At 39.0% G+C, this 22,149-nt stretch overlaps 1 protein-coding gene across 1 annotated transcript; it reads right to left on the bottom strand.

Moving 5' to 3' along the window:
- Window positions 1-12,249: 12,249 nt before the first annotated feature.
- LOC115630709 (cytochrome b5 domain-containing protein 1) lies at window positions 12,250-14,380 on the bottom strand. Its single transcript, XM_030527362.1, has 3 exons — window positions 14,205-14,380; window positions 13,776-14,141; window positions 12,250-12,490 (listed from the first exon to the last, which is right to left on the bottom strand). Exons 1-3 carry the CDS (start codon window positions 14,346-14,348, stop codon window positions 12,356-12,358), a joined length of 645 nt encoding a protein of 214 aa, XP_030383222.1. The 5' UTR covers window positions 14,349-14,380; the 3' UTR covers window positions 12,250-12,355.
- Window positions 14,381-22,149: the final 7,769 nt, after the last annotated feature.

Raw genomic sequence — 22,149 nt, 5'->3', positions numbered from 1 at the left:
TCCGTCCGTCTGGATGAACGCGAGGATCTCAGAAACTATAAAAGCTAGAATAACCAAAGTTGGCATCCAGGTTCTCCTAGGTCCGAGTAAGGACGAGTTTATTTTATTTTTTGGAATTTTCCCCCCCTTCCCCCGCTACAGAATTTCGTCAATAGCGTCCACATTTCAAATGCTACATTTACCAAACTTTGCACACATAATTTATATATAATTGTCTACTGTTGTATAAAATTTTATTCAATTCGGTCAATTCTAAGAAAAGTTATTAGCAAAACAAATTCTCGCCAGTACAACCCCCACAAACTGCAGCAACAAGTTCGCTCGTCTTCTTCCTCTTTTTGCTGCTGCTATGGGCGCATATAACTCAGTGACGGAAGTTTACCTGGGTACAGGGTATTACACTGTCGGGCTTGCTCGACTGTAGCGTTCTCTCTTGTTTGTATATGCAACAACTTAAATCGTCTGCTTTTAAAGTGAATATAATTTACTATACGGACTATGTTATGCTTCGAATAAGCCTGCTATTAATAGGTCTAATATCTCGATTATAATCCTCGGCTTAAAAATAAAATATAATATTTTGCTTACTTCTCTTCTACAAAAGTTGAAGATTTGAAAAGGCGAAATAATTGTAGCAACTATCGTCTATTAGCGAATCAAAATCTAGTGTTGAGATAATTGTGCGTATACTTTTCGCCCCACCATTCCTTCATGCCTGCTAAATATAGAGTTTTTGTTTATTGTATTTCATTGCACTGTGCTTGTATCTGGCTTGTATCTGTATAAGATGCTTATTCACTCATAAAATTTGCATGAAATTAAAAGCTGCAGCCCGGTGACAAGCTGAGGTGCGGCCTCTGGAAGTTGTTGCTGCCAAATAAAGACTTTTCTATAGCGAGAAAACAGCAGGTTGTTGGCTAAACTTAGTCATTGAGCCGACCAGTCACTGCACTTGGCACAGCCACTGGTCAACTACAGTGAGTACAAATAGTTAGCTGCCTGGTAAGTCACTATGCGGCGCTTAAGTCAAATTAGAAGCTATGTAAGCGATGCCAATGACTTTCTATATAATTTTTTCTTTCTCTCCCCCATTCTTTGCTCTCACTCTGGTGCTTCCTTTTTGGATCGTACCTTCGGCGAGACACGCATGGTTGCATGTTTGCTTATTGTTTGGAGTTGTGAGCTGTAAGTCCATTGCCAGAGACGCCTGCTAGTTACGAGATACGAGTGGAGATATGGAAATCAGGGTGCCAGGTTGCCAGGTTGCCAGGTTGCCAGTTTTCCAGGCTGTGACACGTGTTGGCCACTGCGGGTTCAAATGAGTTCAGGCCATTAATCGATATTTAAAATGCACTCCCCACAACACATTCTCTGAATGAGGAAGACCAAGACCTATTCGTTTGTAGCCGAGTGCAACTTTTTGCAAGCTGCTGCGCTGCGTCTGCGCACAAACAACACATTTTTGAGCTTGTCATGCCGGTAATGACTGCAACAACAACAGCAATGGCAACAGCAACGGCAACTACAAAACAAAACATGCTACAGGTTTGGAGCTAGGCCAACTGCTCCAACTGAGCCATGAAACTCAACCGTGCGCGTCCAAGTTCTACTTGGCCGACGACGACGGCGACGGCGATGGCGATGGCGAATGGCAACGAAGTTTTTGTTATGCTTTTCAAATTCTTTCGTGGCATTAAATGTAATGAAAAGCGGGTTGGAAAATGCTAGAAGATAGACAAAATATGCACCTTATAATTATAATGGTTGGCAGACATGAAAGCAAGAGTGTGTGTGTATGTGAGGCGGTGGTGCTTATAATAATTTTAAATGAGGGCTTTGGGTGGCGGCGGTGGTCAGGAGACTAAGCTGGACAGTGAGGCGATTAATTATTCGAATTATGACTAAATCAAATAAATTCACTTTAGATAAGTTTATATACCTAGTGTAATTATGAGTCATAAAGATCTGTTACCAACCGTTGAGACAATGGCGATAAGAGTGAAAATATGGCTTAAATTAGTAATTAAAATAAGTAGAGCAATTGATATATTTTCATTAAATTTGAGCAGCAATTGAGCAGATTTAGCTACTAATTAGGAAGCATTATTGTCGAATTTCTCAGCGCTAGACATATTTTCGGATCAACAGCTACTTATGCCAATTCCTTAATCTGTTGATTCAGATGCAGAATTCTTTATTATTTGAGGCTGCGACTCTCTAACCTGCACTCTCTAAATTTTAGAGTCCGCTTTATATTACTGAATTATTCTATTAAAACAATAGATAAGTATATTGAGTGATTGGTATTGGAAAAGATACATACATATTGCTAATCAAAGGCGCATGTTTTTAAAATAATAATAATGGGGGGTCCATCAGGAAAAATGAACAAACTCGTCCATTCTCGTGCTTAGGAGAATCTGGATACCAAGTTTGGTTATTCTACCTCTTGTACTTTCTGAGATCCTTGCGTTCATACAGACAGACGGACAGACAGACGGACATGGCTATATCGACTCGGCTAGTCATCCTGATCAAGAATATATATACTTTGTGGGGTCTGCCACACTAAAAATCTTAATTTTTTACAAATCTCCAAACTGTTTTATAATTGTGTTAATTATTCAAATCTAAAATTAATACCAATAATATAACAAAGAGGTTCGTTTTGGAATAAAGGACGTTGACGATTCACTTTTGGTAGGTATTACGTATTTTATAAGTATAACGCTATCGTTTTCAATGGAGCTCTATTGCCAAATATCTAACGAAAGTTGTGGAAGATAATCCCATAGAAATGTTTCAATGTGTTTCAATTAGATTTAGGAAAGATTTTAAAGTGATATTTAGAAAAACGTAAAGCGTGTGTCATATTTTATATCAAAACCCCAGAATTGATAATTCTCGAAATATAAAAGGCAAGCAAGGCACTCAGTTCATGTTTTCTTTTCTTTTTGTGTTACCACTATAGTCATCTGGATATCTTGGTGTATGGTCTTATTGTTATGCGATTGTTTCCTCGAGTTCACCTGCTGTTCAATCTTTGCATTCCCAATTGTCACGTCATTCTACCTCGGACATTCCTTTGATTGATTTGCAAGGTGACGCCTAAATCAGCTTATAATTACAACAGATCATTGAATTTAATAAGTCAGCTAGTCAGCTAAAGACTTACACACATATATATTTATATATACTATATAGTTTACTATGTACATTGTTGTGTTACATAAGACCTCAGACAGCTGTTCCCACGCTGCTCTCAGAATACTGCTGGAGGTGACGGGTTATTCATAATTTTATTAAACGCACATGAAATCGGCTACTGGTATTTTGATGTGTAAACAAACAATATTTTACCTAAGCTTCTTCCTCGCCCTCAGCGGAAAAATAGACACAATACGTCGGCGAGCTATGCGGAGTCTAACCAAATAAGTGAGTTGAAAATACACACACACGTACACTGCTATATAAGCGAGTATAGTGGTGATGTTTGGATATGGATGGGGCTGCTATTTTTGCTGCTTCATCGTAATTATCAACTTGAAGAAGTGCTCATTACTAAGTGGGGAAGAAAGAAGCATGTTAGAAAGTGAAGCTGGGTTTTTTATAATACATAGTTTCAGCTTCTGCTGAAAAACGAGTTACTCAAGCTACCAGGTACGCGTACACACATAGGTACGAATATAGAAGTACATAAAGCCAAAGTCCGAATTATATGATGATGGTATCTCTTCGTGTGAACTTGACTGTGTGTGATCAGTTGTTCGTTTTCTTTTTTGGCAAATTTGACTTTGAAGAAAATGCTCTTCATGCAAAATTGTTTTCACCCCGCATGCTCAAAAGCCACCCCACAAATTTCAATATAAATTTCAACTAAGCCCTGTTAATATTTTTGAGAGCCACAAGCACTTGTCTGCCATAAATCAAAATCAATTTAATGCGCTGGTAAATTTATAGCTTTAAATAAACAATTTAATTTGGCAAGCCAACCCCCACTATCTACGCTGTCGTCGCGAACAGGACAAAATTTGATAATCCAGATAAGACCACTTTAAAAATCAATTGAAGCCCGCAGACTTGCTCTCGCAGGCTGGCTGGATGGCATAAATCAGTGGAATTTAAGGCTCCCGGCTGTGGCTCAAGCGGAAAATGGTTGTCAAAGTCGCGGTCGCTCCCACGCTCGGCAGAAACGGGCGGTCATGTCAGAAGGCCAACTCACGGAGCAATGCCCCAGGGAGAGGAAGCGTCGAGTAGTAAATAAAAAATAAATAGAAAGGCGTGTGCGCAGCCAAAATAAAGAGGATACAAAACCGTGGCTATGTGTCTGGGCGCCACGTGCGGCTTTAATTGATTTTTTCATTAGTCGATTTGGATGGGAACTGGAATCTTGGCCGATCAACACGCAATTGACGAGTTTTCCAAGTAAAATGGGCTCGGCAAGGGCAGATAGCACCAAATACTCTTCCCTCGAATATCTATAAATTCTTTCTGGCTAAACTTTAACCCTTTGCTGCCATTACATTTGCATAGAATGTATTTTGCCTGACGCTGTGAAGCAAAACCGCCCCATTGTCTCCGTTTTCGACATACCTTGCGAGCACTTGAGCGGAACCCGACCGGTCAAAGCCGAGTCGTAGCTCGAGCTCGAGCTCGAGCCCGAGCCCGAAGTCGAGCCCAGGCCACGTTTTCCCTCAATGTATGGTAAATAAAAATGTATTTATTTTTATTTAGTTGGACGCGTTAATTTATGCCTCAAACAAATACTTGTAAGAAGAACAAGAAGAGAAAAATACGATGAGACGACTTGAAGTCTCCGCTCAGTCCCTTCCCAGTGGCTGCCTCTCCTATAAAACCACATCCGAAAATTATACAATAAAATGTAAAATAAACTCGTTGTTGGCAATTGAAAATTGATGTTGATGTTGTTATTTTTATTGTTGAACGAGTGGTTATTGTTGTTGTTGTTGCTGCTGGTATTGTTATTGTTGAAAATTTATACAACAGCTGCGCTGATGGCAAACCGCAAGAAAGTGCAGCGCAAGCCTCGTACTGTTTGGCTTTGCGGCAACAGAATGCCGTCAAGCTGCCAGCCAATAACAAAATCAAGCAGTGTCCATACTCGTAGACGGACCGGACGGACGTAAGGACGGACAACCAGAAGAAAGAGGCACAGAGAGACGCACTGGAACTGACAGTCCGCAAGATACAGACACTCACTCAAAACGGAAGCAGTTAAGCTCTGAATAATTTATGAAAATCACATCGATTCTTGGATAGTGCAAAAGTTGCATATCAATTCGAGGCGTACCTCCGATGATATCCCTTCACAGAAGGAGCTATCAATGTGTCGGACTCGGCTTTCACACTTCACGTTCTGTGTCGTGAATAATGGGCTCTTGCGTAGGTTTTGAAAGGACAGTGAACTCGGAGTGGAATCAATTAGGAAAAATCACTTCGTATCTGGGAATATTTTAAAGCCTAAATCAAAATAAACAAGACTCCAAGGTATACAGCAAAGTTATAGCAGTGCCATGAGTGCCTGGATATTTTGTAGACAACATATTCAACATATTTTTCTTCACTGAATCAAAAACCGATGTTTTAAATTGATAGTAATTTTTTATTAAACTTTTTAAAATGACAGTTTAAATTCAGTTTATAATTATTTAAGAAATTATAAGAAACTTTTTTGAAAATTAAATGCAATTTACCTGATCAAAGTAAAAATAAAAAAAACTACATTTTAATATATTTTCTAGGTACATATCTCCTTTATTACTATTAATTACTCTTAATATGCAATCTCAGATTAAATTAACCATGTTTTGAAGAAGTGATCCGTCCAATTTGGCTTACTCTGTTGCGATTGTTTCTTTCAATGCTTTCAAGGATCCAAATTGTCTGCCATGCATGTAAACTTTACTGGAAAGGGGAACCAAAGGTTACCTATTGGTTTAAGATCTGGACTCTTTGCAGGCCAAAGTGGTATTTTTCTATCCTCAAAAAGTAGTTTTGTGCGATGTCCAATAAACTCCACACATTTCTTCTCCAAAATTAATGACGTTTTCGTCCAATAGCTCCACAGGATCTGCAATAGCCACCTATTTTCCCTGGTACTTATTATTTTTTTGTGATATAATCTTTACTTTTTCGATATACAACAATAAATTAGTAATTGCCACATAATTAGTGGATATATTTAGTTGATAGTTTTAGAGAATTGTTGCTTTTTATTTTAAAATGTTCATGAGTCGGTTAAGTAGGTAGTCTCCCATAATTAATTTCTTAATTGCAATCTCACACTAATAGCTCGTGTAAGCTGTATTAAGTTACTGATAGTTAAGTATTTAAACAGCTAGGAGGTAGCTATGTAGCTATCTAGCTAGTGTTTATACAATGTCCCTGTCACAAAACACAATACAAGTATATGTGTCTGACTTGGTAATGTTTTCAACGCGATTAGAAACTGAAAAATAGACGAAACTAAACTGAATTAATTTATGAAAGATCTGAAAATGTTGGAAAAGAAACTTCCTCACTGATTGATGCAAAAATATTGAAAGAGTTTTTACAAAACACACAATTTTAAGTGCTTGTACGCTCAATAAATATTGAACAACACTTTCTTGGACGATTAGACTTAAATTCAGGCCGTTTTGTGCTTAAAATTTATAATAATATTTGTTACTTTATCTTAATTGAATATAATTACTGTAGTATCAATCAGCATCAAATGTAAATTGAGAAGAATTTTGGTTGTTTCGTATAATTGATACTACTTGTATAAAAAATTTGGAATACTTATGGAAAACTATCAATATTAATACCAACAAAAAGTCGAAGAAAAGCGTTTCCAATGATTATATATTTACGTACATATGCAATATTTCATAAAGTATAATGGCTGTACGTATGTACTAATAAGAAGGGAAACCTTTAGTGATAGGAAATTCCAAGTCAGTCCTGTTAAATTCACAATTTTCGCCAAGAATACAACGCTTAGAATGTTTGTTAAAAGTAAAGCCAACTTAAATTTGGGATTTTCAAATATAAGTACTATAAATTAATATTTTTCCATTAAATTGTTAGTACTTTGTTTAGAACGAACATTTTTCTTTTTCCTGAATGTCTATTTCAAGAATTGGAGATAATTTCGTAGTCTTTATTAACTGAAAAGTGCATTTAAGTTTGGATTCTTTTACAAACAAAATTAGCAAAAATGGCAGGATTGCTGATAATGAGAGCTGAACATTTTGACCGAAAATACTAGAATGTTTTCTAACTTGACATGTTTCTCATTTGTGGGTCTTAGGCACACAAGCTGCTCGTATCGTGCGACAGTCATTTACGTATAGTATATTCACACCTCGAAACCTTAAAGATTCCATCATAATTAATATGCCAATGACAACGTTTTTATGCTGTTAACCGCACAAAGACCCACTTGGCGCAATCGTCAAGTCGCTGCCTGTGGCACTGCTGTCCAAATATGGACAGACAATTGGTCAGCTGAGGTCTTTGTGGTGTGGCCACTTCCCAATTTGGTTCCGCTATTTATTGTCACATGCTTTTTATTTATTTATTATTTAATTTACTGTCGCTTGTGTGGAATTCTAAATGCAGTCAGAGGCCAGTGGGCAGTGGGCAGTGGGAAGTGTTTTGTATGCCAAATGCAAATGTTAGGGGAAGTGGCTAGCTACACTATCCCAGCTTGATAATAGTCGGCCAGCTGGGCATAAAGCCCAAGTGGATATCCATATTAAGAGGCGCCGTAAAAGAAAATGAAATTGACATGCATAACTATAACGGAAGTGGAGTCGACAATGGCATGCGGCAGGCTGCCTTCTAAGGCACTGCTTCTCCTTAGACGGATGGGTGTTTAACAATATTTTTACGCGCCTCTGCCTGACCTTCATGCAAAATATTTTGGGTCCGCTCAGGTCGGCTTTCTAATTTTAGATCCAGCACTTATTTACTTGTTAGGCACGACTCTAAAGTATGCAGTCACTCGACTACAAGAAAGAAAAATATACCAAAAGCCTAAACTAAAGCTAAGCACTAAATTAGTGCGTCTAAGCTGCTATAAATTCCGAGCTGAATGGTTGAAAAAAAAAAAATGCCCCGCATACCAAAGAGGCACGACTTCCGGCAGGCTTTGGGAAAGAATGCGGCCAGCATTGCCTGTAACTAGTGACAAAGACTTGGGCCTTCTTTTCGCTGCACACACATGTATCTATGTATCTGCGGCTGTGAGAGATTCTTGAGGTTCTGCCAGTGTGAGTGGATCATGTCGTTAATGGGTGCATTCCAGAGCAGCAACAGCAACAGCAAAAACAGCAGAGACAGTGGCAACTTGAAGTGGGTTAGTTGTGGGTGCCACAAAGGCCACAGCATTGGCCATTCAAATGGGGGCATGCCAGTCGAAGCAGTTGTGTGAACTTGTCATTTTCCAAAGCCACCTAACAAGTTAAATGTAGTATAGCTCTTTGATGGAATTCACCTCAATTGTAAGATAATACTTGTATTTAGAATTTCTGAGTTACAAGCCAATGATAATTCGTCATCTTGAGCTTCACTTCACTTATTTCTGGCCATTCAAATGGGGGCATGCCAGTCGAAGCAGTTGTGTGAACTTGTCATTTTCCAAAGCCATCTAACAAGTTAAAATGTAGTATAGCTCTTTGATAGAATTCTCCTCAATTGTAAGATAATACTTGTATTTAGAATTTCTGAGTTACAAGCCAATGATAATTCGTCATCTTGAGCTTTCCTTTACTTTTTCTGGAAAACCTGCGGAGAAACTTCCTAACTGCGTTTTAATTTAAATTTTCTTTGCAAATTTGTTAACAATAGCAATAACACACAATATTTAATTTAAGCATGAAAGTATTTTAAAGTAAAGCACACCTTCACGGAAATTTTTTTGGCCTGACAACACTTCTACTACTTGATGTTATTATTCTTAGCTTTTGAAACTCAAACATTTTCACATCATTTATTTATTTCATTGTACTTTGAATGTCCATCGATTTAAGCCGCAAAAAGCATTTGACAATGCATTGGTCTGCAGATTTTGGGGTCGTTGAGCCTGCGCATCTGTAGGGGCATAAAAAACTGCATTGGCATCTAGTCTGGTGATGATGGTGATCATTTGTTTAAATGTCACTTAATATGCAAATGCGCAAATACCTTTGTGTGAGCGCAGGCAATGAACTCTATGCCTGAATTTAATGGCGCAAGACAAACAAAAGACTTAGACAACGAGCTCGTCTGGACGCACGCATGCGAAAACTGGTTTGGGGCCGCAGGTCTAAACGCATTTTTTGCTCACATCATGGCACTGGCAGTGCAACGGTTTTGAAGCCTCCACGACACGGCAGCGCCCGCACCCACTAACCATAGTATAGCCCCTCCATAAATGTGTTCAACAAATACATATATGTATATGCATATACATAAGTATTTATATAAAGATGGGCATGGGACCTTTTTGAAGAAACTGCACACTCACGCAAGGCTAGCAAGAGTGGAATCAAAAAACCTGAACCCACTTCCCAAACAAATATTTTCTTCTTAGTCAAAATAATACGTATGAACAGATATAAATTTATGTACATCTGCAATAGCTGTCTGTATATTATTGTATTATATATCTTGACAAGAGCACTAAGCGGATGTAATTCCAATAATTTCGATGGAGAGTAGAGAGGTAAATCGGAAATAAATAAACTTTTCCTTTCTCGGACTTAGGATAATAATTGGGCTGCTCTAGCACTTACTCTTCTTGAGATTCTTGCGCTCTCGACTCTTGTTACCAGACAGATAAGAATCTGTACTGTGTGGGGTCTGCCCCGGATGATGGGACGACCGTCTGGATAGGAGCCTGTCTAGTCAGCTGCGGTGAGTTCTTAGTAGCTGATGGTATCAACTGATGTTCTTGTTCATCCGAAGTCCTACGGTATAAACAGAAAATGGAAATTATTAATTATAATAATATTTACATTTATACCTAATTATATCTATTTACATGAATGTATAAACATGTCCTATAACTTGAATACTTATAGCTTAAATAAGTGAACAAAAGTGCTGCTTATTTCCATGTGGCTTCAAGAATGTTTCTTATTTTTAACACAATTCTTGTCATCTTCTAATCGCAGGTGTTTTCCTTCAAAAAGTAAGTGATCAGGAATTATCAAGAGAGACAGAGAATGCATTGATATTTTCTTTTCGTGATTTGATTTGTTTGCTCATCGAAACCAGAATTTGAAACACGAAGAGAAGTTTGCATTTTGTACACGGCCCATCTCTAGAATGCACATACATATGTATATATGAGTATATGAGTATACTATATATGTATGTATTCTTACATATTTTGCCTTTCATGGGCACCCTTTAACATTTTAGCAATCGCAGGCAGTTCGTTTTGTGGGTCCGTCCACTCAACTTCTTGAACTTGTTGGCTAGACCTTTCTGGCTGTTTTCCCATAGACATGGGCCAGAACAGGCGCAAACTTGTTCGTTCTGTATTCTGTTTGTCACATGACTCATCGCTGTGCCTCTCGGTGCCTGGCACTCATCTTTTGAGGCCAAACAGGAACGCCGCACAGACCGCAGGTACATACATGCATACATATACGAGCATTTCACAAGTCGGAACATGTCTTGGACTGCCGTCCGCTTGGCTTATAATTATATTTCGAATCTGAGCTCGTACATACATATGTACATACAATATACAGTGGCTCGCAGCTTATTTTATGATCCAAAAGAGAACAATAGTTAGGTGAAGAGCATTCACCGGCGCTTACAAGCCGTTATTAAGGCCAAAGGCGGGCCTACAAAATATTAGCAATTAAATTACATTAAAATTTAATGGAAAATAATTCGAAAACCATAAGCTGTAAGAATCATTTAGGGACGTATAAACATGTCGGTTTATGATTAGATGAAATTTTGTCCTGTGCCAATTATGAAATTGATTGTTATTGTTTTATAAATAATAGATATGTTAATCGTTCACTTAGATTAAAAACTTTTGTTTCTACTAAATAACTGCACAGATATAGACCATTAAAGGAAAAAGTAGAGAGTGTACGAATAGTTTTAGGTTACACTGTATATTTGGAATAGAAATCTACTGTTGCAGCTGTTTTGGCGTCCAAGCCAAGTTACTAGGCCCCAGCAGCATGCCAAACATTTGTATGACAAACAACTTGTCAGAGAGCCAACCCACAGAGTTAGTTGAAATTATTTCAGAAGCCTTCAAGTGCGAAATGCGCTAATACGAGTATATTTACATATGTATGTACATACATAGTATGTATGCATGTATTTTGTTTCTGTTTCTTTGTCACACTTCGCTCGCTGATTGTAATTTAGAATCTGGCGCCTTATATGGCCGCGCAGCAAACCAACGCACGAAAAGCAAACTGGTTTGTAATTAAAATATGCGCTTTATTTTAAATTTTATTAAATGGAATGAGTCTAAATTAATTACTTATGCGAGATAAGAACTAGAGCTGCTTGGACGACCGCACAACAACAGTGGGCGTAGTATGCGAGGCAGGGCCTGAAGAGCTTCTAAGAGCAGCACAATTCTGCCGAGCCAAAACACTTGTAACACAATTACGGGTAAGTATGTATCACAAACTTGGCTGTGTTTGGTGATAGACGAGTTGCAGTAACAAACAAAAAAAAAAAAAAAAGCATTCATGCCTGAGTAGGCACCCCCAAGTGCTTGGAAGGCTTTTTCCGAAAGAAACGCGTGCCAACGTCACCTCCCTTGTCCAGGGGCCAACTGGGCAGCTGCAGGCGCTGGACGTGCACCCATATGCACATGAGCGTCATAGCCGAGTTAACAGGGCAGACAGCCACATAGACAGACAGCCAGCCGGCCGGCCGGCATTAATTAGAATTGAGACCAGGAGCAATAAGGCACATTATAGTATATGCTGGCACTCAGCCCTGAGCCAGTCCAGTTCACTTCTGGGCTTATTACCGGCGCACCTCGACCATGACATTCGGCTGGAAAATATGTATAACTAAAAATTTGTTTACAATGGAAACGCATAAATGGCAAGCCAGTCGGTCAGCCAGTCAGTCAGTCAGCCAAGCAGCACAGGCAAGCAGCATTGCTGGGCATTTGTCGCTATTTAGGTGAGGGTATATCGGTATATACATATAGATGGATATGGACGCAGTGTTGCTTGAAATAGTTTTGGCAAATCCAGCAGCTGGCTCTTAAAATATATGAACATACTACATTGCTTTTATTCCATGCCCATTCATTCATATACACAACAAATTTGAAAACTCAAAATAAACTGAACAGCAAGGCACGTTAATTTCAAGCTATTGTGATATCATCCGTGTAGTACAGCCAAATGGAAGGTGGAGGCAGCTCCAGACCACTGTCCTCGTCATCGGTCAAGCCATTCTCGTCCAGTGTGCCATTCAAATTGAGAATGCCGCAGCCTTTGCCCTGGAAAGAAATAAAAAACAAGATAGAACGCTACAGTCGAGCAAGCCCGACAGTAAAATAGCCTGTACTCTCCACAAAAAAAAAAAATTAAAAAAAAAAAAAATTAAAAAAAAAATTTTAAAAAAAATTTAAAAAAAAAATTAAATTATTAAAAAAATGAATGAATGAATTAATTAATTAAATTAAATGAGAATACATGTTTATGTTCAGTTTTAACAGCATACATTTACATCACGTACCTATGCGTGTTTATATGCGTGTATGTACGCAGCACAAAGTTGAACCAAAGCAGCAACAACAACAACAGCTGCGGGCAGCGCTGCCGACAGAGGCAGCGCATGAGCAGCGATTTTACTTATGGCTATAACTTTCTACAGAATTGACCTATCATGATGAAATTTGGCATACGGACACATTAGTACTAACTGGATGTACCTACCAAAATTGATTTCAAAATTCCGAGAATTACGGAAGTTATAAGAAAAAACACGAATTGCGGGGGAGTGGGGGGGTGCATCGAAAAAAAACTCAAACTCGTACTTTCTCGGCCTTAGGAGAATATGGAAACCAAGTTTGGTTATTCTAGCTCTTATACTTTCTGAGATCCTTGCGTTCATACGGACAGACAGACGGACAGACGGACGGACAAGGCTATATCGACTCGGCTTCTCATCCTGATCAATAATATATATACTTTGTGGGGTCTGCCACGCCTCCTTCTGTGTGTTACATACATGCGCACAAAACTAGTATAGCCTTTCACCCTTTGGGTACAGGCTATAAAAATCCCTGATTTCCTCTTCTTAGACAAGATAATATGAATTGAATTTATTTAATGCCATGGTTTGTTAATGATATTAATTATTAAGCTGAGTACGGAACTTGAAGCCCAAAAACATACATACATATGTACATATGTAATATACATACATACATAAATGGAAGAAAGACGTTTTAACGAGGCAAGTCCTGATAGAACGAAACAACGAATTTGAATAGCAAAGAGGTTCTTCCACAAATTATGAGGAACAAATGAACGATAATCCATTTAAGTACTTTAATGGAATTATCGTATTTTGTAAAATTTTAACTGATTGTGTTCGCATCAGTACTTTTTAATGTCTGGTATACCCAATTTTTAGAATATACAAGTATGTAAGCCAAAATAGGGGTCCGTTTTTGTTTTAGAAAGTATATCTGCTCATAATAGCTTTGTCTAAGCTATAGTTTTTCCTCTACAGCTGAATACTTTAATGGATAAATTGTTGTCGGGTGTATTACTTACGCCATTGGAGAACTTGCGCCATTCATAGCTGCCTGCATGGTGATTGTATCGTGTCTTGTACTTCTGTTGTATATCGTAGATGGACTCCTCGTTGCAGACCGTCATGTATTGGATCTTGGCTGTCAGGGTGTTTATAATGCGAATGTGACGTGGTCGCCGTGTAGTGCGCCCGATGTGATAGAAGGGATCCTGACTCCACATGGCGTCCTTAGTCTTGGCGAATTCACCGACAGCCACTTCCAAGATAGGTGGGAATAGGACTCGAGGACGCCCGGTCACTGGGGAGACTTCGGTGCGTGGTTCGCCATTTTCGTGGAAGAAATGTGACAGATCTTTGCCCGCATGCGCCACAAGATAGTCCATATTCTGCAAGAGTAGCCGTTATTTGTTGATTAGGGATAGGGATAGGGATGGGTTGTTGTTATTTACGCGATTCCAGTGATCCAAACGATCCCTTATCAGAGGCGTCAAATCGAGTACGTTCTCGTGTATCGCTACCCACATATCGTCCTTTTTATTGTGCAGCGCCACCTCATCTTTGAGATAGAAGCGCATTATCTTGGGCTGCTGCATTTTGTATAAATTTGTGTATACTTGTAATTCAAAAATGAAGTGTCTCTGAGTTTTGCCTAATATCTGCCCAGACGGCCTGTCAGCCTGTCAAGCCGAGTTATTTCTCTCGAGTGTTTCGAAATAGCCAACTGCATAATTTCAATGAATTTATTACAGCCATTCTTATCGCTGGACTGCCATCATCGTCGTAGCACCGAAGCGGGCCAATTAATCTCTGCTCCCGCCTTAGCGGCTCTTGCAGCTGGCTGTGACTGCGCCGCGAACAAAATGCAGTTGCAGGCTCTCTGGTATTCTAATTTTTGGTTCTTGGACGGCGCTGCATAATTAGTCGTCCATTGTCAAGTCGTCACTCCCCCACCCCCACCACCACTCCTCCATTCATCCATTCATCCACTCTTGACGGGCCTGCGCATGCATAGGAAAATTAGATTAATGACTGCTGATATTTTTTTAGCTTAACCTCAAAAGGTTAAAGACACTTTAAAGACATTTTTATTGATGGGTTAGTGTCAATGCCAGTCATTGAGAGAGTGCAGTGTACTATGAAATATGTGCAGCAGTTTTAGTAACTATTTTTTACCAAGTGCAGTGTCTCATGGTCTTAAAAGCTCCAAAATGTTGCGGCCTACGGCTTGGCTGTAAAAATCTGTCTGCATGGAAAACATTAGAGTACAAAATTATGCTGAGGGCTAAATTAAAATCGTCGTTAGTCTGCCTGAATGAAATGACTGATTGTTTAACCAACTGAACGAGAATTGTTGACATCGCATTGAAAGTGAAATGCCAGCTCACTAATGCACCGTTAGATGTGGCAGCTAGCCACAGACGCGTGCGAGTCGCGTGCGAAACGGGCAACCAGCTTATCCCAAACATAGAATTCGAACAGTTGTTTGGAATGTGGCAGAGTTGCTAAGCAAACAAAGCATTTGCAATCACCCCTCGCAAATGCAATAAACAGATTTCAAATGGCGGGAAAATTCTGCACTTGCCACAAACCTGCGAACTGTACAACAGCTGGTCATGCCATTGAGGCTGATCTGATGGAAAAGATATGTTCGAGGCACCTCTTCAGAGTCAGTCTAAATTTAGCAACAGCTGAGCAATTCTGGGACTCTAATGAATTATGACACACTTTTCAATTAGTTGCATGTTTTCCCTCCTATCCCTGTAACAATAATTTTAATGACGCCTTCCACTTCAAAGTTCTCGCTGCACATCCCCCGATATCGTAGCCGTCAAGAAACATACTCCTAAGTGTTGGCAGCAACGGGTGGGCTGCGTCAGCTGTCCTCAGCTCAATGAATTGTAAAAAGTGAAAAGGTACGCAGGTAATCGCACATTCTTATGTCTCTACAGCTGTCTGTGGGGTGTTTACTTTATGTAGACACCCAGCGGTTTCGCTTAAACGCTGAAGGACCAAGGCAGAGCCACTTAATTAGAAACGAGGCAATTTTATTGAGCGAGGTAATAAGCATTTACAAGGTCGGACGCCAAAGGGGGCCACAAATTAAAATTTGGATTAAATAGTGCACGATTCGTTCAAATAATTATTTATGCATTTGATCAACAGAAAAACTTCAAAAACCCAACTCACTTCCACTTTAAGGCGAAATAGTGCGAGCAAAAAGTTTTTCTGAAGATTGAAGGGGGGAATGGTCTTCCTAGGGATGTAAGTCGAAGGGAAAACATCGATGTTGATGTACATCGATGTCTCGTTATAAAAAATCGATGCATGGTCGATGCATCGCAAAAAAACATCGATGTATCGATGTTTTAAAAAATTAACTTTCCATAGAAAAAAAGCTATTATTAGGGAGCTAATCAGCAGAGAAGCTTGAAATAAAAAGTGTTTATATATCAAAAGAGACTGTCATAGCATTTTACTTAATGTTGTTAATCAAAATAGTACTCGTAATATTGACTTTTGATGAACTTGTATGGCTTACTTAAAAAAACTTATTATAACAGTTTTTAAAATAACGACGCGTTGCAGCTACACCTCTTAGGCATATTAAGTGTGACATTACATACGAAAAAAAGAAGATCAAATACTTAACAACCTAAAATTTATATTATAAAATACACATTTTAACGAAAACATCAAATAATTTATGATATAAATATACATACCATTTTCGGTAAACCACACAAAGAAATGTGACCGTCAAACAAAACATGAATAATGTTCGATGTTTGGACAAACATCGATGGATCGACGATGCATCGTTAGCAAAAAAACATCGGAAAACATCGATGCATCGTGGTCAAAACATCGTCGATGCTCGATACATCGATGTTTTTTTACATCCCTAGGTCTTCCCCTTCAACATATCTATACACTTTGCGAGGAATATTTTTCAAAGATGCATAGAAAGCGATATTATTAATATTTTAACATTGTTTTAAAAATGGTTTTCTGAAAGCATGATCGCCCGAAAATCATAAATTAAGTTTTGGTTATAAAATTTTAAAGCCAATTATCCGCAGCACCAAAGCACGAACTTATAGTAGTTTGAAAACGATGGAAAATAAAATGTTGTCATACAAGCTTTAGTTCCTCTTGATGCTCAAATTTCCAAACAATTTCTAAATATATATATATATATATAATAAGTCATATATTTTTGAAGATTTCACATTCGTAATTGATTTCCAATAAATTTCATAGACTCATAGATATTGGGTTTGCTTCATAGTTGCTTACAATGGTCCATCGATGAAATACATTGATGCATAACGGCTGAACATGTATTTGAAATAAATTGGTCTCGGTGGCATTTTCTGCTCAGTCTTTTGGTTAGCAAGGCTAACATTCTTGAAGTATAGTACCTTTTATGGGGGGGTTGTACTTGTATTAAAGGCATTTTGAACCAAACATGGAGCTTCGGTTAAGAATTATTGGTTAATTTTATGATCTGTTACAGTCGATGTAAGGCCGAACCATTAATATTTACTTACTATAGGTTTTTGCTATTTGCAGGATGTCATCCTGCTATACAGACTAAGTAGCAATAGTATTTCCTTCAAGTTTAAAATAAGGGTACAGAAGGCGGAAAGGCGGCCAGTTAATCCAAAATGTACGCAACCTTTAAATGAAGACAGTAACTAGTTTATATATATAACTAAGTATAATTAATCTGCTTACATTTTTTTAAACAGAGGACAACCGTCCATTATTTAAAGGTTACAAAAGCAATGCCTCACATCGCAAATTGTTTCAATAAATCAATACAAAGAGATTCAAGGTTGGTAAAAAGTTTATTACGTGAATTATGCAACGAAAGTTAACAAAATAATGGCTACACCTATAGGCCTCACCTGTCAGGCTTGGCTTTGTTAGTTGTTCCTTATATAGGCTAAAGTCTGAACGGATTATAGTGAATAAATTAAGAAAGATTGAATTGGGACATTATTTTGATGTGCTTGGTGCTTGATCGCCATTGAAGCCTTCCCAATGCAATGGGTATAGGAAGGTAATGTAGCTTACGGTTAGATTTCCATAAATCTAAAGTAAAGTAAAGTATTGCATGTATGTATAGATTTGATTAATGAATAGTGTTAGTTGCCCTCCTTTATCAGAATTAATTTAGATTGATTCTAGAGTTCTGAGCTGCATAAAAAGTTGCACAGACAGATAGAGAACAGACCAACTAATCCGCTTTGCTAATCTGTGTGTCAAGGCAGCTTGGCGACACCCAAGATGGTGGCAACTACTTGTAGTTAGCCCACGCGCGTAGTTTTCCTACAAGCATTAGTGCGATTTGAATTTGTTAAGAAAAGGCATGTAAATTAAAATGCAGCTGTGGTTTTTGCTAAGGCAGTCGATAAAAGTGTTTGAGTTTTTCCATAATGCAGCACGAAGTTGCACATGCATGCCACAATAATTGCCACTCAAGTGTGCGTTTCCTGTCATTTACAACTATTCTGAAAGTTCTTTTTATCAGCATTTATTTTCATAACGCGCTTAATGGGCTCTGTTGTGAATAAAAAACAAAAAACAACGTTTGCATTGTTCGATTTGTAACGGGGCCCGGTCTGCAAGTGGCTGCTGCAGCCATGGGCTTGCCACTGCCAGAGTCGCTGCTTCTGCGCGTGACGCACGTGGCCTGTGGCCCTTTGACGTAGGGGTAGCAGACAGAGGCTGTCAATGGTTGGGGTTGTTTGACGACCCGCAGCATTTGTCCATAATGGGTTGTGTGTAGTGTGTAGTGTGTGTGTGCGAGTGCGAGTGTTGCACATGCGTCTGCCACACGCATTCTCCTGGCAGTGCCAGCAGCTGTTACTCACACATTTCGGCTGCAGGTCATCCATGTAGGAGGTCATCCAGATGTTGCTGTTGACCCTGCCACAGAAATCAAAACCAAAAACCCGACAAGGCAAACAAATCGGTCACATTAGCTGCCTTGATTGTCCAAGGCATATGTGCAGCTTCACATTCTAATCAATTCGTTGAAGCTGATCACACCCCCTCCCAGCATCGTTTAGGGTTGGACCTTGGCTACAATCACTAGACAATGGAAATACAAATGCAAATAAGCTGCCCGATCCACAAACCACGACACCAAAATATCAATGGTCACCTTGCTTGCAGCTGTCGTTGTTGTTGTCGCTTTCGTTGTGGCTGCCACATTGAAGGGCTGGTGTTAATTTTTTCTTTCGCAACATTTGTCAACAATTTGTGCACTTTTTTGTTGTTTGTTGTTATTGTTATTCATTGTTGCTGGCTGTCGGTTTGCGTGATTAATTGCAATGACTGTACGTGCAGTTGTTGTTGTTTGTTGGTGCCCCATGTTGCTGCTGTGGTTGGCAATTTTCTTGTTGTGGCACGGCCATAATTGCCATTTGTGGCCGCACCCGAAAAGGACAGCATTGTGGGCATATAATTGCCAGCTTATGGTTGTTGGCGCTCTGCTGACAGCTGTTCCTCTTCCAATCACGCACTACGCTCCAGCATTTACTCAACTGGACGAGGACGAGTTAGTTGAGATCCTTATCCCATTAAAACCCACTTAGACAGGCGCGTGTCGCCAGACAGACATATCAATTGAAGAGCAAACATAAACCCATTAAGAGCCAGCTCATAACTGCAATATGATCGGGCATCGCCCACTCGACCTTACCCTTATCTTCAGCCTACTGACGCAGTCACACAGTACACTCCATAATTACTTGTATAGGGCAACAGCACATCCATTATTTGTTTTTAAATATCCATTTGAATACATTTTTTTGTAAAATGTTAAGGTCGTTCCGCACTGCAGCTTTTATTACCAATTATTTATATGATTTTGATTAAACTTCAGGTTATGATGGTGCATTAAAAAACTCATCAGAAATCATTATAAATAAACAACTTATCGAACTACGAGGGATTTCTTCACCGATCATGATGAGGATATACGAGTATATGGTATATAATAAACGTACTCTGTGTGTAGATATAACAAGACTACCTATGGCTAACTACTATATAAAATGCTATAGATTAAAAGCACAAAGAAATTAATGCAAAGTCGGCGTATTGTACAGAGACTACGGCATCGAATTCGGTTCAGAATTAAAAGTATTATATGGTTTGTAATAAACTTGCTCTGGATAGGAAAATACATTTTTATATACGAAGATTGAAGTGCTTTACGTGGACCAAGATTTAATTTGATGTGATATCTATAGAACCAACTAAAACGCTCTGAACTATTTGTATAAATCAATTATTTCTAAATTAGATATTTTATTTAACACTTATTTTCCATTAAATAAAAGTTGTTCCCTTTTTTAAACCATGAGCTCCTTTATTAATAATAATTGATAGTCGATTAGAAATAACTTAAACTTTCAAGAAGCATTGTCTTTGCTGTTTTTGAAGAGAGCATAGTACAAGTATGTGCATACTTGTCTTATGATTTTGGATCGCACTGTGTTATAAGTATTATCCTTTAACATTGCTACTGCTTCCGCTGTAGTTTCTGTTGTCATGACAGCAACTGTAAACACAAAATCCGTCAGGACTGGTATCTGCACATGCGCAACGACGCTGGCGGTGGCTGCACGACTGCCCCAGGGACAGGGTTAGGGACAGGGACCCTCGAACAATTGTAATCCTGCGGAAGTTGATTTTATCACGCATGTCCATTAGTTTCCCCCAAGAGTGGCGGTACCTGCTCGGCAACAAAGGAGTGCGCCCTACAATGCTGTGCGGGTCGAAAGTGGACCTTAAAAAGCAGTGGAGCGGAGCCACAGCTGCGCCATGTTGCAACAAATCTGTGAGTCTGTGAGTGTCTCAGGCAATTAGTTGGGAGATGATGGCGGCTCTAAACGTGACGCGAGGTCGCTAATGTAAATGTCAGTTAGCTAACTCGAAACGGTTTCAAATTGTATTATTATACAAGTATTGCTAATAATTTGATGCCCGTGATCTGGCCGCAATAGTTGTTGCTGTCGCTGTTGCTGTGGCAGTTTGTTACGGTGTGGCATGCAATATGCAGTTAGACGCCCACCAAGGCGCTGCGGCAACTTTGTCAGCATTCGCATGGCATGTTGGAATGCAAGCCCCACGAGCATACAGCCAGACGGCCAGACGGCCTGACTGCCAGACTGATGGACGGACAAAGTGGCAACCAACCAGCGGTCGGGGGCGGCCAAGCCCATTTCACAGTTACATAGCAAAAGGCGCAGACAAATGACGACTGAGCGACAACCACGGTGGTGCTGGCAGCACAATACTTGTACAAAAATGACAACGGCAGCTCGTAGCGAGCTAACAAGCAGCCAACGCACAGTGGGACGCATTTTGCAGAAAATAGAGCTAAAATCGAGATGTGAATTAAATTGGCTAAAGTGCTAGCAAACATAAATAAATAACAAGAAGCAGAAGAAATTCCGTTTCTAGAAAATCCAAATAGAAAAGGAGAGCGAAATACTATTATTAAAAGAGTAAGGAAATAAAATTCACATTTCGATGCAGTCAAGAAACTAACCAATATAAGTTAATTATAGTTCCGAACTGAAGTAAAACTAAGCCTATGGACAGACAGGAGCAGTATTTGTACACCAATTTGTCGAACTTAAAAGTAAATAGCGTGGTATTGTAAGGCTTATTATTTCCTTAGTTGTCGAAGCATTCTTCAGACATTTTAGTGAAAGACAAGAATTCAAAAAATAAATTATAATCGATAATCAATGGATGAAAAACACATAGAATTCAATAGCAGCTTAGATTCTTGGATTTTTGGGCACACAACATTGCGCTATCATATAATTTTCCATTGATATCTCTCTGTCCTCAGTTTATATTTACCTTTGCAGTCAATTCAAATTTCTTGGTCGCCCCCTCTAGCTGCTTTCACCAAATTTCACAATTATAGAAATTCTATGTAGGTTTGCCGTTTCAAGTTCTGGCCATTCGAGTGTTCAATCGCGCCCAATATTTTCACCTCAGCCAAGCGAGTGCCACGTCCTACAATCACTTTTACCTACTTTGAGTGCGATTTTCTAATTTTAATTATAACTGAATTCTTCATCAATATGACAACATGACAACATGAGTTGTCTATCTGTCCCTTCGCCCGTCCGCCTGCATGAACCCAAGAACTAGAATGGCTCAACTTGGGATTCATGTTACCCTAAGCCCTAATTCTTCCGGTGTTAGTGTTTGTGCCAAAGCTTTCGTCTTGGAACTGTTTTACCAAATATGAGAATTACTTCTGTCAAATGTATTTTATTTATTATGCCTACACATGCATACATATATGTGTATGTTTGCTTTCTCAATTGTGTGTTTGTAGTAAATCCAAATACCTTA

The sequence above is a fragment of the Scaptodrosophila lebanonensis genome, unplaced genomic scaffold (assembly GCF_003285725.1).
Source record: "Scaptodrosophila lebanonensis strain 11010-0011.00,11010-0021.00 unplaced genomic scaffold, SlebRS2 tig00001410-arrow-pilon, whole genome shotgun sequence".
Taxonomy (NCBI): domain Eukaryota; kingdom Metazoa; phylum Arthropoda; class Insecta; order Diptera; family Drosophilidae; genus Scaptodrosophila; species Scaptodrosophila lebanonensis.
Note: the sequence above shows the minus strand (reverse complement) of the source record. Positions and strands in the feature narration are given on the sequence as shown.